The sequence below is a fragment of the Periophthalmus magnuspinnatus genome, chromosome 19, assembly GCF_009829125.3.
Source record: "Periophthalmus magnuspinnatus isolate fPerMag1 chromosome 19, fPerMag1.2.pri, whole genome shotgun sequence".
NCBI classification, from domain to species: Eukaryota; Metazoa; Chordata; class Actinopteri; order Gobiiformes; family Gobiidae; genus Periophthalmus; species Periophthalmus magnuspinnatus.
In genome coordinates this window covers 28,124,402-28,147,009 of record NC_047144.1, presented here as the reverse complement: position 1 = coordinate 28,147,009, position 22,608 = coordinate 28,124,402, and the positions used below count along the sequence as shown (strand labels likewise).

Sequence of the window (22,608 nt, the reverse complement as noted above, 5' to 3'; positions counted from 1 at the left end):
TGGAAAAAGAGCATTTTGAGCTATGGAGATGTTCGGGTAATTCTTTATTACAAAAGGTTTGTTTTAAGGAGGTAGCAAAACCTCCCAAGAGTAAATTTTGCATAATATAGGACATTTATTGTCTTGACGCTTCTAAACGCGGCTGCGCTCAAACGCGTCTCTGGTGCGTGCGTGCTGGTGGCGCAGTGTCCCGTCTGGAGCACAGAGGGCGAACTCCACTCTGCAGTCTGCACAGTGCACTGCAGCCTGAGCGCTGCCTGCTGCCGGAATCCACCACAACAATGGCGACTCCCAGTCCGGACAGCAGCTCTACGGGCTCAAACAGCGGCGGCGTTGTGGGCTCCGCGTCGCACCAATTCCAACAGCACACCCAGAGCAGCAGCATGCAAGGTGGGCCTCGCTGCAATGTCACCGGGCTTTACTCTTCTGCACATACACACACGCGCGCACACACACATACACACGGGAGGAATAACAGCAAGTAGCTTCACCTGGAGCAAAAACGCTAGAGCCATTGGGGACGTGTTAAGCAAGCGCTTCCTCTGCGCTTCTTCAAAGTAAAAGGAAAGCAAAGTGTTAGCCTAGTTACACTGGCAGGGGCAAATAGAAAAGTGACATGGTGTGTACATTCACCAGGAAGGACAGAGTTATGGAAGGTTTTTACTACGATTTGAATTGATTATAATGTAGTAAGTAAATGGCTTGCACGTAATTCTTGCCCTAGTCACTTGATGTTATTACACCAGTGACCAGCCTATTGATGCATGATTACGCTTTTCTATAATAAACAGTTTATGTTAAAAGCATTAGTTGATACTGTAAGAGCTGTGAAAGTAACGCAGGTGTTCCCACTATGGTGGCATATTATTTAACACATTTCTTGGAGTATAAATGTCACTTATTGCTCCCACTGATCAAAAGAGCATTAATGACAAGTCAAATATACTTACTTCTGTATGGTTTCGACAATACTAGATTGACATTAAATCTTTGGAATGGTCAAAGCTCTTATTTTGAAGGCGGGTTGAAAGCGCGTGCTTTGTGCTGTGGATTGTTTACGTGCCTTTACGTGCAGCTTCAAAGTGAATGCTAGCAGGTTAGCATTGGCGCTAACTCTGCTCTAACTAGGCCCACGCTCAACTCTGATCAATCTGTACCTCGTAATTTGTTTAGTTGGACCCGCACAGTGAATACAAATATCTGAGCAAAGTCTTATGTAAAACGTGTTAAGTTTAAATAAGTTTATTCTTCCATCAAGGCTAACGCTAGCTGCTACAAGGCCTCTCCTCGGGCTAAAATAACTACACTCATTTAATGGCAAAACATTGCAAAAATAGCCTTTAAGACCAGTAACATCGGCTCTGGCTCTGGAATTTGGTGCAGGTGATCCCTGTTCTAGTGACAATAATCGTTCACTTCATAATATAGATTTAGGCTGTGTATTCTTTGCTTACATGTTTACAATGGCAAAACTAGTATTTTCTTAAGACCAGCACGCTAAAAAAACAACCAAACAAAACATTTTTAGCATTCATGATGGCATTTAGGTCAAAGTGCTGCATTTCATTACTTGAGTAAAAGTAGTAGTGCTAGTATTTGTCTATTTTGTATATTCACTATGTCCAAAATAAAATAGGATAGGACAGATTTTCAAAATTAAAAACTAATTAGTTAATTAGTATTAAAACAATTGGAAAAAGAGAGCATAACATTTTCAATTCACTTGCCTTGTGTCAGTCATCATCTGACTGTCAGTCAGATGCAACAGAGTGCTTTTTCCCCCCCTATTATAGTCATTTTGGAGCACAGTTTTCAGTATTTTAGATAAACTAATGACAATATATTGCCCCCTTTACTGTTTGTGGGTATCAAATAGGTAAAAACATAAATAAAAAAATATGGACACCTGGGACATTTATTGTAAAAAATAAACAAAAAAAAAGTATATTAACAAATCATTGATTTGGCATAAATCTGCTGGGACAGGGGACACAGGGCTCAAAACTGGGATTGTCCAGTTAAATGGGGACGTCTAGTCACCCAAAGCAAGAATAAGCATACTTAAAGCTTGTTAGACCTACCGATATTGACCAGTAAAATAGATTAAAACCAAGTCACAAATACTGGCTATTCGGTGACATCGCACTCACAACCTTATGTTGTGTCTCTAACAGCACATCTGCACAAATCAAGCCTCTGGACTGAGCATGCCGTAGCATAGCAAGGCTTTAAATGGAACAAAAGACATGAAAGACTGCTCCACCAAAGTACTTTGTTCTTGGAGACTTTTTTAGAAAGTATAAAGTATTATAGGCTTGAGTTAAAGTAATAGGTACTCAACTAAATTATGATAGCCTATATAATATTGAATATTGGCCTCTTACTCTACAACCTTTCATTTTGTAACGAAATATCGAAATATAACCCTACAAATAGGTTGCACCCCAAGTTCCTTTGTGCAAGAAAAGTTGGGTCTATAAATGTTGAGAATTCAAGAGTTAGGTGGCCTTTTCTGATTGTGTCTTACATATTTATGAGAATTTATTTCACATGGGTTACATTTTACAGCAATATTCACAAGTCAGTACTTTACATAATTGCCTGACCTCACAGAATGAAGGGCTATTACAACACAAAAAAGAAGGAAAAAGTCTTACCTTAAAACATATTCTATGTTTTGAGTGTTTGAGGTGTGTGTAAATGTGTCCCAAATCACATGTTTGATCTAAACCTTACAGAAGCCAACAGCTGCTGGAGATGTCAGAATGAAACAGGTATTGTGTCTTCTCAGTATTTCTGTGCAGGATCACTGTTTTTGTAAAGGGTGTTTCACATGGGCTCACATGTCTCCTTAAAATGTATTCCATCATGTTTGGTATGCTTCTTGTGTTTTGCTGATTTATATTCACATGCTGCATGAATGATTTCCATATTATGTTCATTACCTTTACTTCATAAGCTCCACAGTAGACAGACCCCTTTCAATCAGACCACAGCAAGGAATACTCCTGGCATTTCTGTGCAATAGCTGAGGCCTACCTGTGACAACTTGCAGATCAAAATACGTTTCCTCAAACTTGTTTTTTAGTTATTAGGAATTAGTTGTTTAGGCCTACTCCCAGGTAGCTCTTTCTTATAGTAGGCTATTAACCATTACTTTCTCCCAAAGGAGTATATATGAGGTTTGCAAACACACCCCATACATACACTACCAGTCATACTAAAACTGTTCAGGAAAGCTGAAATTAATTATGTCATGTTAATGCGATTCATTGCAGTATCAATATCTGCTCAAATGAGTATAATTTTGATATTACTTCTGGTATCAATTAGTATCTGATTTTTGACACTTTTGACAATCCTACGTGTGTTGACTATGTTCTACATTGTAGATACATACTGAAGATGTCAAATAAATCAACCAAGATATATGGTACTAGCAGAGAAAAAATGTAATATAAATATATTGTAGAATTTAGACTCCTCAAAGTAGCCACCCTTTGCTTTGTTGGCAGTGTTGCAAACTCTTGGTCTTCTCTTCATGATGAAGTCTCCTGAAATGGTGGAGTGGTGAGCCACCAACTCTCCTCCTGTAAGTGACAAGGTTCACTGGTGGAATGCCAAGAGTGTGCAAGACAGTGATCAAAGCAAAGGGTGGATGTTTTGAACAGTTTTTGAGTTTTGAGTTATTTCATACTTTTTTCTTCATTCTGTATGTTTTAATTCATATATTTTGATGCCTCCGGTAAAAATCTGCAATCTAAATAGTAAAACATTCCATGGAAAAGTCTGTCTAAACTTTTGACTGGTAGTATACAACCCTAACATGAAAGAATTCTGTAGCCAGGGTGGTCTAACAGGGCCATTTTGTCACACTTTTCTCTGACAGTGATGACACAAAGACACCTCAAATCTGCGAATGTCAGTAAAAATATCCCTGGTCCCATAACAGTAGTCTGATGGTGCAGTAATGTATTCTGTGTGCTTCAGGGTTTCAGATAAGCCTGACAGGAGCGCCCCCAAGTAAGGCTCAGTCTTGCTCCCTCCGTCACCGTGCTCTCCAGCGCATGGGTGCTCTCATGGGTGCTCTTATGGGTGTTCTCATGGGTGCTCTTATGGGTGCTCTCATGGGTACCCGGCCATGGTGCCTTCAGTAGTTCACGGCTGTTTCCTTTCACCCTCCCTTTCTGTCTCTGTCTGGAGCTGGGGCCTGCTCTCTTCTGAGGAGCTGGTTGTGTGTTGGTTTGGCCCAGCTGTGGGTTGATTGGGCCCGGTTGTGTGGCGGGGCAGGTGAAAGGAAGCGCCTTTACACTAGTGAAGAGCTGCGTGGTGCTCTGGTCTGGGAGTCTGTCCACTGTCTGTCAGGGCTATCGAGCTCAGCAGTAGCACCCACTTCCATGTCCGCTCTAGTTCTGGAAGTAATTTTTTTCCCATATATGTTTTCCATAGACAAAAAATAATATATCATTCAGTGCTAAAAGGCTCTGAATGATTACCTTGGCATGTGCAAAGGGAATCATTCAGTCATCATTTAATCCTTTTTTTTTTTTTAAGTCTATGGGGGGGGCGAAATTAATGGGAGATTTACTTCTGAAACCAAACTGTGCGGGCGGTTCCTGTTGAGCTCAATTCAGGGGGCATGTTAGACCCAACGCTTGGTCACAGCACTTTGGGATGTCATCTTTTATATTGGAGCCCATAAGGACTGTTTCCTTTTCAAATGAAGTGCTGCCTGTGTAAAGTGCTTGGTCCATTCATGTGGTCAGATATGTTTTATTTTTAAGTCTATGCTAGAAATGTTTGGGGTTCTCAATATCAGCAGCTTTAAGTTCCATCTTTAAGTTCTACTTGGAATGGTTTCACAGTCTAGTATGTACAGTGTTCTATGTACAGGTCTGATCATTGGGAACTCCACTGTTTCCGGGCACTTTGCTTGTGTTCACACTGCTGGTTTTACTCTTTGGTGAAATGAGAAATGACTGACTCCTGCAAAAAGAAAAACACAATTAGCACACAACAATGTTAAAGGTGCACTATGTAACTTTTCTGGTGGAGGGTCTGAGGGTCCTACTTGTCTCCATGGAGATTGCTTTCAATGTTCCACAATATGGCATTAAACCTTTACCTCTCTATCTAAGCAGACAAGCAAGTGGCATCTCTAAGTTACAGGTCAGATCTGTGGTGAGGCAATTAAATACATTTTTGAGAAATAAATGCAAGATAGAGGTGTTAAATGCCACACAATGGAACTTTCCAGGCAAGAAATTCCATTCTAATGGAGACAAGTAGGAGGTGGACCTGCCTTCCACTACTAAAGTAACATAGTGCAGCTTTAAGTCCAAAAAAGTGGCATATTTCACAGAGTTTAGGCACATTAGAGTCTTTAAGAGATGATGTATCGATGATGTATTGGAAGTTGCCCAAAAAGCACTTCTAGTACTGTCATAGGCTTAGCTGTGTTGTGAAAACTGGAGCCAAGTAATGTTTTGTGTTTTATTGCACTGGACATGTTTGGTGGACACTTGTGTATGACTGCATTGACATTATAAAGATATTACAAACCTGCTGAGACTGCCCTGGCTGCTCCAGTGGTGCATTTGGAGGCTGAACAGGAGGCGCATGGAGTGGCACTGAAAACACTATGTAAACACTTTGTATGCTTACGCCATGTTCAGAACAGTTCTCAAAAGTTTAATCACCATCCAAGAAATAGTCAGCCTTATCGAACAGAAATCTATCTCTGTAATTTTATACGTTGGTTGGTGAAGTACTCCATTTTGTTACTTAAGTAAAATTACAGATACAGAGGTTAAAAGTTACTCAAGTAAAAGTATGACATGAAAAAATCTACTTGAATAAAAGTAAGTACCCATTTAAAAATGTACTTTAAGAGTAAAAAGTAAAAGTATTTCACACAAGTGTTAATTTGTTAAATATAGTAATATTAATTAAAGAATGATCAACAGTAGCACTGCAAATCGTTTAAAAAAAACGTTTCTGAAATTTGTGTATTTATTTTAGTTTAATGTAGTGGAGTAGAAAGTACGGATACCTTCAGTAAATGCAGTGAAATAAAAGTAAAAAGTATCCACTGTGAAATTCTACTTGAAAGTACAGATACCTACAAATTTTACTTAAGCACAGTACTTTAATAGGTTAATAGGTTTTTCTTCGAATCTATACACTTACCATGTTTTATGTGAGGGAAAATCTTGATTTTTAGGTGACTAATGTTGACCTCAGTAGGTTTTTACTTTGTATGTTTTATAAAATCCTTCACCATGAATTAGAATTTTTGTGAAGCTCAAATACAAGTTTTAACACTATTTATTTTAATATTTTTCTGTCCTTCGCAATAGACCAGCAAACTAACTGAGATTTTTACACTTGAAATTCAACACTGTAGCTTATTGTTCATTAAAACACCCCAAAAAATATTATAAACTTGAATCTCATGACTTTGAATCATTGAATATGTATTATGGCATTTCACTTTTGCCTCCAGTTTCCTCTGTTCTGGGATTGTTAACATTCTGATGACATGGCATTTTAAGGAACTCAACAGTGATCGCTCGCCCCTGGGTTTGGATGTAAATTTTTTTTAATTCATGAAAAATGAGTATTTATTTTTCACAAAGACACAAAAGAAATTAATTTTAAAAGTTTGGAAGCTCAGGGCTAATCAGCTCTGTAGTGACTAATAACCACAAGACCTATTATTTTGTTTAAAATCTGTTTCTGAAACTAATCTGCTAAATTATTGAAACATTTCACCTAATCTTGTGTTTTAAACATGCTTTTTGGACTTAAAAGGGCCCATACTTCACTATTTTACTATCTATGTTCTAATGTTTCTTCATCACAAACAGACCTGGAGTTGTGTTTTGTTTCATTCACACATGTGTAACACACAATCCCTGGATATTTAGAGTTCTTCTCTCAAACTGTAAACACTCTGTTCCACCTTGTGATGTCATCATTCCTGTATTAACAGAAAGTGCCCTGCTGTGTTTTTAAACTTCATACACCTTCAGTAGATTCATTTGGATGATTTCAGCCCTGGAATTGCCAGTCTCTACTGAACAAAAGGCAAAATGTAGCAGTAAACTCGAAAACTACTGCTACATGACATCACAAGGTGGAACAGAGCATTTGAGCTTTGGAGATGTAGACAGACTAATAATAAAGGATTACTCAAACATGTGTGACTGAAACAAAACACAACTCCAGGTCTGTTTGTCATGAGAAAACATTGTAGCTTAAAGCTCACAAGAGTCAATTTTGCGTAATATAGGACCTTTAAAACAACTGTGTTATAGATATAAGTAAGTAGATAGCACATAGCTGCTATCCTCTGTGATGCCTTTGAACTCTTTTTTTCATTTTTTCAAAATGGGAATGGGAAAAATCAATGGAAAATGTACTTCTGGAACCACAGCAGACTCCAAAGAGGGCAGGACTGTTGAGCTCCATTGTAAAGCTTTAATAATAAGACATAGACACTTAAGATGAGATGCGTGCTGCTCCATGACTCTGTCTGACAGTGCTGTGTGCTTGAGACTGTGCATGCAGAGGACTGGATGTATCTGCTGTTTTTCCAGGTAAACGGAAGGCTCTGAAGCTCAACTTTGCCAACCCCCCAGTGAAGCCCGCGTCTAGGTTGCCTCTGCACCCCACAGCCCCCACCTCCCACAACCCACACATGTGAGTGCACCCCTACATTCATGGAAGGAGTCCTCCGTTTGGTTACTTAAGTAAAAGTGAAGATATTGGAGCAAAAAATAAATAAAAATCAAGAAAAAGTAAAAGTATCACATGAAAAAATCAACTTAAGTAAAAGTATTAAAGTACCCATTAAAATTGTATTTAAAGAGTAATAAGTAAAATTATTTCACATGGACTTTGAGATCTGGTGATTTTGATAAAAGAAACTGCATATACTGAAATGAAATAATAATTAAAAAAAACGTTACCTACTTTAAAATAGGATTAAATGTACTTTACTGCTTTTACTTGGTTATGTTCCACCATTACATAACAATACATGTATGCAGGCCTATTAAAATATTGTGTTGTCTTTAAAGGTGCAACTTTCACGTTTGAGGGCCCTCCGCTGCTTCTTGCCTCCATGGAGATGCCATTGCATGGCTTGGTAATGTTCCACAGTATGGCATTAAACTTAAACTCTATCTCCATGGAGACAAGCAGATGACTTTATCAGGCCAAGTTATAGTAAGAATGCACTTATAGTAAGAATGCACATTAAAAGACATTAAAACACCTGTAATCGATTAAATGCAAGATACGTTTAATGCCATACTGTGGAACTTTCCAGACAAAGCAATAACATCTCTATGGAGACGAGTAGGTGGTGAAAACCATGTTTATTGATTCACAAGGAGAAAATTACTTGGACAAAGTAGCTTTGTTTTCTCATTCAGATTACATTAGCTTAAAAATTGAAATTAGATGTTACATACAGTTGTTCTTTTAGTTACTCTTAGAGGTGTGAGGTGTAGTTTTCCCAAATACTTTTTTTACTCGAGCAATATTATTTTATTACTCGAGCAATATTATTAACGTCAAAATTTCTGGCTACTTTACCATCTCTAGAATCAAAGAAAAAATTTAAAAAATAAATAAACATTATTAGAGTTTTCTTCATGCTTTATTAAATTAAAAGAAAAAAAAAAGAGAAAAAAGTTTGTTATAATATATTGGATATGGTATTTCCATGATATATTTTTGCCGTCCCCTTCTCCTCCCCTGCTCCACACTGCCCCCTTGTGTTCCCTGTGTGCAGAGAGCGGTTGCGCACACACAGCCTGGAGTCCTCTGGGAAGCTGAAGATCTCCCCAGAGCAGCACTGTGACTTCACTGCAGAGGACCTGAGAGACCTGGGAGAGATTGGACGAGGGGCGTACGGCTCCGTGAACAAGATGGTGCACAAGCCCACAGGACAGATCATGGCTGTCAAGGTATGCATACTGATTAGGCCTGTAGATGAATCAAAGACATGTTCTGCCATTTGATTAGTCTACTAAAGTGAGCGTGGCAAAATATTGAAAAACTGTTGCGTATCCAAAATTTAAGTCACAACACAACACCTGCAGGGGAGTTCATGCAAAAACAACTGTTTATACAGAGAAAAGTAGGAAGACATCTATTTATACACTGCTTGGCCAAAAAAAAAGTCGCCACCAAAAAACAAAGGTCACACACAATATTTGGTTTGCCTTTAGTTTTGAGTACAGCACGCGTTCACTGTGGAATCACTTCAATAAGCTTCTGCAATGCCACAAAATGTATTTCCATCCAGTGTTACATTCATTTTTCACCAAGATTGATGATGGTAGAATCTGACGCTGCACAAAGCCTTCTCCAGCACATCCCAAAGATTCTCAATGGGGTTAAGGTCTGGACTCTGTGGTGGACAATCCATGTGTGAAAATGATGTCTCATGCTCCTGAACCACTCTGTCACCAACTGAGCCCGATGAATCCTGGCATTGTCATCTTGGAATATGCCCGTGCCATCAGGAAAGAAAAAATCCATTCTGGAATAACAGGGTCATTCAGTATATTCAGGTGTCAGCTGACCTCATTCTTTGAGCACAGATTGTTGCTGAACCTAGACCTGACCAATTGGAGCAACCTCAGATCGTAGCACTGCCCCCATCTAGGTGGCGACGTTTTTTATCACAAATAATCACAGAAATAAAGAAGGCAAGGCAAGTTTATTTGTATAGCACAATTCATACACAAGGTAACTTCAAAGTGCTCTACAGAATAAGAAAGACATTAAAATCACACAAATCAAAACATCAATAATCACAAATAATCATCATAAAATTACCATTAAAACAGAAGAGTGCAGAATATAAACCTTTCAGTCATATGCACAGCTAAACAGAACTGTTTTGAGCCTGGCTTTAAAGAACCATAAATGGAAAGTGTGTCCAAACGTTTGACTGGTAGTTAAATGTCAAAAAGATATCACACCTTTGGCCAACTCATTCACTCACTTGGACCTTCTGCTTTTGCGCAATATAAATTCTTATAATCTAAATAAAATAATTAGTCTATTATTACACATTTTGGTGGACTGAGACTCCATCAACAGCTTAATTGACTAACCAACTAAAGGCCTACAGCCCTAATACTAATAATACAAATATACTTATGAAACTGTAGCTCCTGACTTGGTTTGGGAGACTGGAAACTAGATTTCTCAAAGAATGGGGGTTGGGGCCAGTATCTCTGTATCCTGTATATATTTTATACTTCTTACAAAATATATGAAAGAGCAATCTTCACATGTTTATTATAACAAAAGATATGCAGGGCAGCACGTTGTAATTTTTGAGTGATGTTTAAAAATTGTTGTTTGAAAACAGTTTGAAATAAACTTATCAGATCAGATTTGTGAGCAGGAAACTATGGTTTGATTGAACTCTCTCTCAAAGTAGCTCTTTTAAATAGTTTTAGTATTAACAAAAAACACAACAACATAGTCTAACTGAGACAAAAGTTAGAATACAGAATTTGTCTGCTTCAATGTCAAGTGAATCAGGGACACCTAGTGGTGCTTGAGTGCAACAACAGCGTCTCCAAGTTACACTAGTGTTAGCTTCAGGTACATATCCTAAAACAGTAGAAACATATGATGACAAATGAAACAATAATAGTATCACACAACATTTACACATTTACACCTCACCTCATTCACTTTGCTCTGGAGCAGCTGTTACTATACTCAATTTCAGTAGTCACACTAACCAGAAAAGATGAAATACTTAGGAGAAAAATGTAGTCATCTTCAAACACATCTGCATGATTCAGTGTGACTCGTTTGGGCTTTTACTTTATATGTGTGTGTTTGTTCAGAGGATCCGCTCGACGGTGGATGAGAAGGAGCAGAAGCAGCTGCTCATGGACCTGGATGTAGTGATGAGGAGTAGCGACTGCCCCTACATCGTGCAGTTCTATGGTGCCCTCTTCAGGGAGGTACAGGAACACCTCTCCATTGCTGAAACTATCTAAATGATTCTAGTGAAGATGTTTTTAAGTAAAAAATAGCAGTGTCTGTCTATATGCATGTTTTGAAGTGTAAACTGTCCTGTCCCCAGGGTGACTGCTGGATTTGTATGGAACTTATGGCTACCTCATTAGACAAATTCTACAAATATGTATATTGTTCATTAGACGATGTCATTCCAGAGGAAATATTAGGCAGAATAACATTAGCGGTGAGTGGATAGTTACTTTTATTAATCATATGTTGTGTAAAATATGATGTAATATAAGTAAAATGACTTACATATTGTGGTTTATTCTCCACAGACGGTTAAAGCACTGAACCACTTAAAAGAAAACTTGAAAATAATCCACAGAGGTGAGTGCTGGTACTGATGTTGTTGTATTGTATATTGTAAAGTGCATATGACAGGTCTCACTAAAACAAAAATAGTTTAAAATAGTTAACATAATTATATTTTAGACTTTTAACTTTTAACATTTTGGGGTTTACAATTTTTGGTGTTTATAATTTTACTTTTTTGTACGTAGAGGTAATTCCATAACTCTTACCTGGCAACCATAATGTTAATAAGATTACACAATAGTTACAATTAGACTAATAAAAACAAATGACAGCAATTTTATTTTGTCTGTTTGTATGTTTAAACGGTCAGAAAATGCCTTCTTTTTACGTAAAGTTTTGTGTTTTGATAACACAGAAGTCTTTCATTTTAGGCCTCACAGCTGCTTCCTGTATTTTAGTATTTTTCTCTCAACAAACTGTCACCTAACTATGCTAAATAAATACCATAGGTACTATCCCACCAAACTAAGTCATAACTAGAAAAACATGAAAACCTGTCATACACACTTTAAATCATAACAGGTGGTATTGTATTGTATTGTGTTGTGTTGCAGACATCAAGCCTTCTAACATTCTAATGGACCGGCGGGGGAACATAAAGCTTTGTGACTTTGGCATCAGTGGTCAGCTGGTGGACTCCATCGCCAAGACCAGGGACGCAGGCTGCAGACCCTACATGGCGGTAAGGACACTGACTGATTTTTAATGTGATTGTATGTATGAATTAATTATTCCTTTAAGTCGAGATAAAATCCCAAACTATTCGATTCACGTTCTTATATAGAACATTTAAAACAACTTCAGCTGACCAAAGTGCTTCACAAAAACAAAAAACAAATATACAGATCAGACAAAAGTCTGAGGACAAGTACAATAAAACACCAAGATATTCTGTTTAGCCATTATTAAATCTCATGGAGAAGAGATGGGTTTCAGTCTAGTCTTAAACTGCATTAAAGACTGAGAGGATCTCACACCCAGAGGGTTCCATATTCCGGGCATTGCCACAGAAAAGACTCTGTCACCTCTAATCTTGAGTCTGGCTTTGGGCACAGCCAGCAGGACCTGGTCAGCTGACCTCAGGGCTCTGGGTGGTAGGGCTGCAGTAACTCCATCAAATAAACTGGGCCCATAGAGTGCAGACATTGAACTATGACAAGACCAGGACAAAACCATGTTTACATCAGGATTAAACTGATGCATGCTTCAAATGAAATGTACATGTATATGAATTTGAATAATTGTTAGACTTGCAGTTTATTATATACATACAAATGTTATTATACAGTCGATTGTATTATACAGTGGCTTCAGCTTCAAGTTTTCACACCTTCTTTAGTACTTTCTATTTTATTACAGGGCAGATACTAAATATAATTCTACATTGATTACTGTATCTTTAAAGAATTAAAACCTGAATTTTAGGACATTGCACATGAAAAGATTTGTAAAGATGTGTAAATGTTTACATGCAGGCAAGAAAAACTATACCAGATTAAAATGCATGTAAACAACTGAACTTTGAACATCCCAAATGACACAAACTCTTCTGGAACACTCAAATGTTCATGGTGCAGTCCGATCATCCTAGAATCAGGCCAAGAGCGAGAGTTTTGAACACCTTGTGATTTTACAAGTTCTCCAACTTAGAAATCGTGGAGGGGTCTGAAATGTTCATCTTAGGTGCATTTCCACTGTGAGAGACATTATCTAAACAAAAAAATCTGGAAATCACATTATATGTTTTTTTTAAATAGTTTATCTGCATGTTACTGCTGCAAATAAGTATTTGAACACCTGTCTATCAGCTAGAATACTCACCCTCAAAGACCTGTTAGTCCACTTTTAAAAAGTCCACCTACACTCCACTTATTAACCTAAACTAGAAGCTCCTGTTTGAGCTCGTTAGCTGCATAAAGACACCTGTCCACCCCATACAATCAGTAACACTCCAAATACTAACATGGCCAAGACCAAAGAACTGTCAAAATGCACAAGAGACAAAACTGTAGACCTCCACAAGGCTGGAAAGGGCTACGGAGCAACTGCCAAGCAGCTTGGTGAAAAAAGATCCACTGTTGGAGCAATTATTAGAAAATGGAAGAAGCTAAACATGACTGTCAATCTCCCTCAAAGTGGAGCTCCATGCAAGATCTCACCTCGTGAGGTCTCAATGATCCTAAGAAAGATGAGGAATAAACCCAGAACTACACGGGAGGAGCTGGTCAATGACCTGAAAGTCGTGGCTGGGTCTTCCAACATGACAATGACCCAAAGCACACAGCCAGGATAACCAAGGAGTGGCTCAGTAAGAAGCATATCAGGTTTAGGTCTGGAGACTGGCTAGGCCACTCCAGAACCTTAATAGAAAATCTTTGGAGGGAGCTTGAACTCAGTGACAGCCCAGAAAGCTGACTGATCTAGAAAAGATCTGTGTGGAGGAGTGGGCCAATATCCCTCCTGCAGTGTGTGCAAACCTGGTGAAAAACTACAGGAAATGTTTGACCTCTGTAATTGTAAACAAAGGCTACTATACCACATATTAACATTGCAGCAGTAACATAAAAATAAATTATTTTAAAAATCATACAATGTCCAGACTTTTTTTAGATTATGTTTCTCACAGTGGACATGCACCTAAGATGAACATTTCAGACCCCTCCATGATTTTGTAAGTTCAAATACTTATTTGCCTCACTGTAAACATAGTAAGTGAGAAATGTATTTATCCCTGATTTGTCTTGTGTTATTTCAGCCGGAGAGGATAGACCCCAGTGCTTCTAGACAGGGTTATGATGTGCGCTCAGACGTGTGGAGCCTGGGCATCACTCTGGTGAGGACACACTTCTATATTCCTCCTTATGACCCCTGATGCTTGTGGATTTAAAGAAACACCACTTTTAAGACATTTAATCATTTTATCTCCGTGTTGTGCAAAATTGACTCTTGTGATATTTAAGCCATGTTGCTACCTCCTCAAAAACAGACCTGGAGTTATTTTTGTTTCATTCACACATGTTTAAGTAAACCTAGTTTATTAGTCTGTGTTCATCTCCAAAACTCAAACTGCTCTGTTCCACATTGCGATGTCATGAAGGAATAGTTTTCAAGTTAAAAGCTTTACCTTTTATTCAGTAGAGTTTGGCAATTATAGGGCTGAAGTCATCCAAATGATTCTAGTGAAGGTGTGCGGAGTTTAAAAACACAGTGGAACACTTCCTCTATTACCACATGGCATCACAAGGTGGAACAGAGTGTTTTCTGTTGGAGAGACAAACACAGCCTAACTATGCAGGGTTTGTGTGTTAAACATGTGTTAATTAAACAAAACACAACTCCAAATATTTTTTCATGAGGAAACATTAGAACATAGCAGAAAAATAGCTTAATATGGACCCTTTAACCTGAGCTGTATTTTGTTTGATTCATGCATGTTTGAGTAAACCTGTATTATCCTATCCCCATTCAAGGCAGTATATTTCATAGTAATTCTTAGAAAAATGTACATGTTCAAAACTGTAGCTTCTTTATTTTATTTTATTTATTGGTTTATTTGACAGGGACAGTGTACATTAATAGCATTGCTGCAAATGCACCAGAATTAGCCAAAAGGCTATTTTTCATCTGTTGTCCCTGGACAGATGGCAAACCTGTCTCCCTAAAAACAAGAGTAAAATATTATAAAGTGAAAATTACAATATAGTATAGAAAAAAAACATTAAAAACAGATATAACAAACACTGTAAACAAAAGTGTTCAGAAAGGACAAACAAAACACAGGCATCGTACAGACAGTCCACAGCCATTCCACAACATCCAACTCAAGAGAAAATACTTTGGTGAAATACTTTGAAGAGATGCAGTTTGGAGGTTTCTGTTATTAAAGGTACTGATTCATTTTAGATGTTCTGCAGTGGTTCAAAGTTATTCCTCTCTTACCTTATGCATTCTGAACATTCTAAGTATCCACCGTTAAGAGTTTATTGGTGCTTTTCACAACTCTGAGACCAGAGCGGAGTTTTATCATCACAGTAATGCAAACAATAACTAGCATAACAACAGTGCACCTGCCTTACTGTTTTCTGCTTTATAGTTGCAGGCAGCACACAGTGGTCTCACTTTAACCAGAAGAGCTGCTTTTACTGTATCTATACTCGAGCCAGATAAACTTTATTTTATTACCGTATTTTCCGGACTATAAGTCACGCTTTTGTTTCACAGTTCGGCTGGGGGCGCTACTTATACTCAGATACGACTTATATGTGAAATTATTCAAGTATAGAATTTCACAACTTTGTTATTGCCATCAGTAACACAGGCACGCGGAAGCGCCGCTTCATCTACCTCTGGAGTTGGTGGAGTTGTTCAGAAGCGACACCGAGGATGAAGAATTCAGTGGATTTAGTGATTTGGAGTGAGATCCAGAGTAAACTTGTTAGCTTGTTTTTTATGCTTTATTTATCTGATTAACCGTTAATATCTTACGTTAACAAACCAGACACATATTCAGTTCTGTCGTTCATGTAGCTGAATAAATATAAATGTGTTACGTTAGTGTGCTGTACTGATATTCAGCCTGTTGTTCTCTATTTTATTGTTATTATTATAACTTGCCTTTAAAAATGATATATCTGTTCTTGGTCTCGGATTTTGTAAAATAAATTTCCCCAAAAGATGTGACTTAGAGTCCAGTAATATAAATATTATTATTATATTATATATTAAATATGTTTTTTTTCTTCATCATTATGTATTTTTTTTGCTGGTGCAACTTATATTCCGGAGCAGCATATAGTCCGGAAAATACAGTACATGAAACTGTTTAAATCCATATTGCATTTTACAATGAACAAAATGTTAAACCATGATCAACATATGTGATATTTCTGTTTTACTAAATACTAGATCAATCATGATATCTCTTTTCTTTAAAGCAGGCTTATTCTGCAGAATCAACTTCTCAGAGTTTTTAAACGTGTTATAGTTGTTTCTCTTCACCATTTACACTCAAGTTGCATTTGGAGTGATTTGGGCATGTTTGAGCAGTCTTTAATCACTTATTTTCAAGATGGCATACACCCACTGCCACTTACTTCATTCTCCAATTTTATTTTCCTAATCAGTTACACATAGGATTTGGCAGCGTCGCATATACATTTTAGTACAGATAGAAAAAAAAATAACTAAAATCTGCTGCTCGGGAATGTGATGTGCAACTGTTCATCAAAGTTGTGCCAGCTCTTTGACTTCAGTTCCCATTGGACACCGCAGATTTCTAATGTGGAAGTCAGCGGATTTTGTTTATTTTAATAAGTCATTTAAGATGAATATTGCAATTTAAAATGTGCAAAATAGCAGACACACAATATGTCTTCTTTAAAAGTGTTTCATGTCTTCTTTCCTCAGTACGAGTTAGCCACGGGCCGCTTCCCCTACCCCAAATGGAACAGTGTGTTTGACCAGCTCACGCAGGTGGTGAAGGGAGAACCTCCACAGCTCAGTAACTCTGAGGACAGACAGTTCTCCCCCAAGTTTATCAACTTTGTCAATCTATGGTGAGACACAGTAGAGGATATGTGATATCCTAACCAAACTGTACTCTTAACTACTACATGTTTTCTACTCTCCTCTAGCCTTACCAAGGATGAATCCAAAAGGCCAAAGTATAAGGAGCTTCTGGTAAGTGCATTCATGATTATGTATGTAGACCTCCTGGATAATAGCTATAGTGACATCCAGTGGTAAATGACTGGTACAGCAGTTCTGCAGTTCTTCATATTAAAGAGGAGGTATTATGTAAAATTGAGTGTTTGGAATGCACACTGATTGTGTTGTGATAGAACTCTGAAGGGAGGTAGGGAGAGCATCAAAAGCTAAATTAAAACTAATTTGGACATTTTCAGCAACTAGCATTTTCACAACTGTAAAAGCATGGTGATCTAAATATGTATAATATGAGTAAAAAGTAAAAGTAGTTATGTAGATTTTGAGGTCTTAAAAGGCTTCAAATGTAGTGATTTTGATAAAGATTTGTGGTAAATTTTGATCAGTAGAAACAAGTGAATCAACTTTTTCTAGGTGTTTTTATGTGTACATTTTTGTTTGCTCAAATTATAAACATGTTAAAAATAAACCCCTTGGAGTTTTCAGTAGGTTGCAGAAAATAATAAAAAATACTTTTACTTTTCAGTCCGTTCAAAATGTAGTGAAGTAGAAAGTGCAGATACCTGCTCTCAAATGTAGTGAAGAAAAAGTAAATTTTAGCTATCTGTACTTTTCTACTTTTATTTAGTTACATTCCACCACTAATGATTTCCAACCAGGAAGTAAAATTTTAAAATTAAAAAATGTGCCAAACTTGGGAAACAAGCATGGAATTTGTAGTGTATTTGTCTAACCTGTCATAGGCACTTTAACTCAATATATTACAGTTACATTTCCTTCCTCCATTACATTTACTAGAATAAAGGATATTGTAGTAATACCCACTAATACTGAGTATTCTCATTTCTTTTGTGCAGAAACACTCGTTCATCCTGATGTACGAGGAGCGCCCAGTGGACGTCGCCGGATACGTGTGCCGCATCCTAGACCAGATCCCCTCCTCCCCCCTCTCCCCCATGTATGTGGACTGACTCATCCTCACCCACACCCCCATATACCCCCATGTACGTGGACTGATACACCCCCATGTGCATGGACTAATCCATACTCCCTCATCTCCCCCTTGTACATGGACTGATCCGTATTCCCCCTCTCCCCCTTGTACATGGACTGACCCATCCTCCCCCTCTCCCCTATGTTCGTAGACTGATCCCCTCTCCCCCTTTTCCCACAATGTACATGGACCATAGACTGTGTATAGAAGTGGACTGAGACAGCGTGATGTCACCCATAGCTTTCGGCTGTGACCAAATGAATTGAGGCTAGTAGTTTTAGCGGCTAATCCACTATCACAACCCATATTTGAAAATCCAAGAGCATAATCAAAGAGCCAATCAGGAGTGAGGCTGTTAAAGTACCCTTCCTGGGCAGGCGCTTAGCATCGAGCAGCATTAGCACTCAATCAAACTGGATTGGTTTGTTATTAATGTTCATATCTCGATTTAGGGACAAAATAGTGAAATAAAAACACCAGGATCATGTAGAGTTAAAGGGTTAAAACAAACATTTTAAGGTCAGAATGACGATCCTGACAAAGGGAGAGGCCACCATTTTACAGTAGAAGTTAACTGGAACAAGACTACAACCATTTTGCACTCACTTTCACGGCAGCGGCTTCCGGGTGAGCTTATCCATTTATATATACACTCTATGAGACTGACCCAGCATCCCCCATCTCCCCAATTTGCCTGGACTCTTCCTTCATCCTCCCCTCCTCCCCCTCCCTCATCACTTGACATGTTCCAAAGAGCGACAGAACTCTGATTGCCAGGTGCAATTCTACCATAGACATTTTAAGCTTCACGTGGAATCACTTTAGCATTCATCCATGAGAGAAAACAAAAAAGTAAAAAAAAAAACCAAACAAACGTCAAAACATGGTCTTAGTAAAAATGCATCTTTTGAATCCACGATAGATATGAACTCACCATACGCAGATCTACCAAATAGGAGCGGATAGGAGAGTGCTTTTGTGGCCTGTGAATATTATGTACTCCCCCTACTGGACAGTGGCTTTACTTTGTTTGGAATATGCAATCTGTGTCTTGGTCAATGATTCGAGTGTGTATGTGACAGTAGAGCCAGTACACCCTCAGCTTCACCTGGGGAGATCAAATCTATTCACAAACTTTAAAAATTGCATGGTATTGCAAAAGGAATGGCATCTGGTTAAGAATTGTAAGTCATGTGTTTCAGAAGAGGGTAGTACTACTATTTGTTTGGGTGTCTTAAAATTGTACCTCAGACACCATACTGACCATACTACTGAGTAATATATTTGACACTGTAACCTTGGTTGGGAAGAATACTGAATACATCCATTAAAATATATTTTGCAGCATAGTCCGTTACATGGTCCAATCAGTAATACTTAGTTGTATTATATTACAGTGTAAAAGTGAAACATAGGACACTGCACCAACTTGTATGCATTTATTTATCACAGATTAATTGTGTGATCTAGTACCACAGTATAGTCCTTTGATTTGAGAAAAGTAACTGTATTATGAATGCCACCAAATGAAATAGTAACTGTACATACACAGTTCCTTAAAGTTAGTATTTTGGTACATGTATTTAGTTACTTCCCAACACTGTAACAGTACCTTTATTTGAGTAAAAGTTTTGCTTTCTCTTCCTACTGTGAGCAGATGTAAAGCAGTTTGTGGCCTATCCTTTGAAAAGCCCAGATTTGGTGCATTTCAAATCACAGTATGCAATTCTTTAGCCAAAACTTTAGACTAAAGTAAAAGCTTTTGCTTTTTTTTTTTTTTTTTTTTTTTTTTTTTTTTTTTTTTTTTTTTTTTTTTTTTGGTTGTGTTTATTGCACTGAAAACTAAAAAAAGGCCTAATCTGAGTTTGCCTCTTATTTGGCCTGGAGGAGGCCCTGCTTGTTTCCATGGAAATGTTGCTTACAGCATGGCATTTTATATATATATATATATATATATATATATATATATATATATATATATATATATATATATATATATATATATATATATATATATATATATATCCATCCATGAATGTGGTTTTAACTTTCTATTTCCATGGAATCATACAGGTGATGTACCGTCTTCAGAAAGTTACATGCTCTAGCTTTAATGTTTTGTCCTTCTAATTATAAATCAGATGTCACGTCTTTTATTACCCTTATTAGAGTAGTAGTTTCCCCAAATACTTTTTACTCAGTGTAATCTATTTTACGACTTCTGTATGCTTCTTCTTGAGTAGTAATACACTGCCTGGCCAAAAAAAAAAAGGTCACAAATTAATATTTGGTTGTTCCGCCTTTACCTTTGATTACGGCACACATTCGCTGTGGCATTGTTTCGATAAGCTTCTGCAGTGTCACAAGATTTATTTCCATCCAGATTTGCATTCGTTTTTCACCAAGATCCTGGCATTGTCATCTTAGAATATGCCCGTGCCATCAGGGAAGAAAAATCCATAGATGGAATAACCTGGTCATTCAGTATATTCAGGTGTCTGCTGACCTCATTCTTTGATCAGACTGTTGCTGAACCTAGACCTGACCAACTGCAGCAACCCCAACCTGTTTGTTTAGTTAAATCCAGGTGATGACTTTTTTTTTGGCCAGGCAGTGTATAATTTGAGTAACAGTACTCTTATTTGAGTAGATTTTGGCTACTTTACCCACCTCTGATGTGATTGGATGCTGGTAAAAACTAAACCAAAACATAAACAATGTAATAATGACAATTTATTTCACTCTGTCAATAATGTGAAATGCGTTATTGTAGTGACCTGGAGTGAGGGTGACCTGGCTCTTCTGTCTGATTTTAGTTACTTGGGCCTGGTGTGGTCTACTCTATGTAAATGTGTAAATAGCTCATAGAAGGTTCTGGGGTCAGTCTGCTCCTGTAATGCCCACATCCACCACAGAGGGGTGCTCCTGAGCCCACTCCCTGTACAGAGCTGTCCACAGCACTAGCAGCAGGAGCACACAGGAACTGCACCCACAAGCACTGAAGAGAGTGCACCAATATCAAAAGTGTTCACTGATACTATTAAGTTTGATAAAAAACAGAAAATATCATACAAAGAGTACAAAGTTTTGAAAATCTTAAAGAAGACCGATTGTGTTTGTGTGATAGTTATAATCTTTGACACCCATGGATCATTATGTTATAATTTGCACATTTTAAATCACAATATTGATCTAAAACAACTTAATAAAAGGAACATATTAGAAAACTGCAAAAATCACTCCACAATCCACTCCATTTACAACTTTGAGAGGGTAAATGAGAAGGTAAAACAACTATAACATGGTTAAAAGCAATGAAAAGTCAATTTTGCATAATAGGTCTGCTTTAAGGGCAGTGGCAGTTTGGGCAATCATCGATTCCAAAATGACATCCAAAAATATACCTTATCATCTTAGCCTTAAAGACACAGTATGTAAAAAATACACAGATAGATAAAATTATAGATTTTATCTCAGAAAGCTCATAAAAGCATGTGTCCTTAATATGAGCGGGCTTGCATCTCCACAAACCTGACTTCTTTGGCCTGGAGAAGGGCCTTCTCCTGCTTGTTTCCATGGAAATAGTGTTCTCTTGGCTATAATCTTCCACACAATGGCATAAAACATCTATCTACATGGACAATGTTCTGAAGTATGGTTTTTATTTTTGTGTCCATGGAATCATGCAGGTGACACGCCACCTCCAGAAAGTTACATACTGTAGCTTTAAATAATCACTTCTGCCCTGTGGATATAGTGGTTGAATGTATCTTTTATGTTTCTTATTTGACCAAAACTACACACATAATGACTCATGTGGTGTTTACAGTAGAATCCTGTGCTCTGAACTTCATTAGAGTTTGTACAGTTCCTCATCTGACCCCAATACTTCTGTGTCTGTCTGTGTATGTGTGTGTGTGCGCGTGTGTGTGTGCGTGTGTGTGCGCGCGCGTGTGTGTGCGTGCGTGCGAGCCCGCGTGGACCTGAATCTGCAGGTACATGTTGTAAAAATGCCATTAGAATGTTCATATTAGAATATAAGAGAATATTAAGGGCGATGATGAATATAATATTGTATCTTTATGGAGGGTGACAATAAAGTTCCCATGGAAAAAAAGAAAAACATTGTTGGCTCATTTTGTTCATAGAAAGCTACAGTTTATCACACATTGGCTTAGAAGGGTCATGGATTACTTAACTTGTTTATAGGCTTAAAGACTAAAGAGAAGTAACTGAATTCTGAATATGCAATTTAAATGTATTCAGGATGGAAGGTAATGTACAAGTATTAAAGTACCTGACTTAAGTCAATTTTACTGTGGATACTTTTTACTTTTACTTCACTACATTTGAAAGCAGGTATCTACTTCTTACTTCACTACATTTTTTTAACTGGACAGAAAAGTAAAAGGTACTTGTCGTATGATTTGAATAGTTATTTTGACCATGTTCTGGGTAATAAAGTTTTTAAGATCAAGCTAACAAGAATAAATATAAAAATATTTACACACAATTCTTAAGAAAAAGATATTCAATTGATTCATATTTCTACTGTCCAAAATATGTAT

General features: G+C 37.6%; 1 protein-coding gene across 3 annotated transcripts; it reads left to right on the top strand.

Moving 5' to 3' along the window:
- The first annotated feature begins 175 nt into the window (after positions 1 to 175).
- map2k4b (mitogen-activated protein kinase kinase 4b) lies at positions 176 to 19,805 on the top strand. Of its 3 annotated transcripts, XM_033984685.2 has the most exons (13): positions 186 to 390; positions 2,739 to 2,774; positions 3,991 to 4,023; positions 7,602 to 7,704; positions 8,804 to 8,978; positions 10,887 to 11,006; positions 11,129 to 11,248; positions 11,343 to 11,394; positions 11,937 to 12,064; positions 14,138 to 14,215; positions 16,789 to 16,937; positions 17,016 to 17,061; positions 17,904 to 19,805. In XM_033984685.2, exons 1-13 carry the CDS (start codon positions 282 to 284, stop codon positions 18,015 to 18,017), a joined length of 1,263 nt encoding a protein of 420 aa, XP_033840576.1. In that variant the 5' UTR covers positions 186 to 281; the 3' UTR covers positions 18,018 to 19,805. The 3 variants fall into 3 exon arrangements, with proteins under 3 accessions (XP_033840577.1, XP_033840576.1, XP_033840578.1); XM_033984686.2 differs by lacking the exon at positions 3,991 to 4,023 and having other exon boundaries at positions 176 to 390; XM_033984687.2 differs by lacking the exons at positions 2,739 to 2,774; positions 3,991 to 4,023 and having other exon boundaries at positions 196 to 390.
- Positions 19,806 to 22,608: the final 2,803 nt, after the last annotated feature.

Coding starts and splice junctions, on each gene's coding strand:
- map2k4b (XM_033984685.2), top strand. CDS start 282: ATGGCGACTCCCAGTCCGGACAGCAGCTCTACGGGCTCAAACAGCGGC. Junction 4,024..7,601: donor CCTGACAGGAGCGCCCCCAA/GTAAGGCTCAGT, acceptor CTGTTTTTCCAG/GTAAACGGAAGGCTCTGAAG. Junction 16,938..17,015: donor ATCAACTTTGTCAATCTATG/GTGAGACACAGT, acceptor ACTCTCCTCTAG/CCTTACCAAGGATGAATCCA.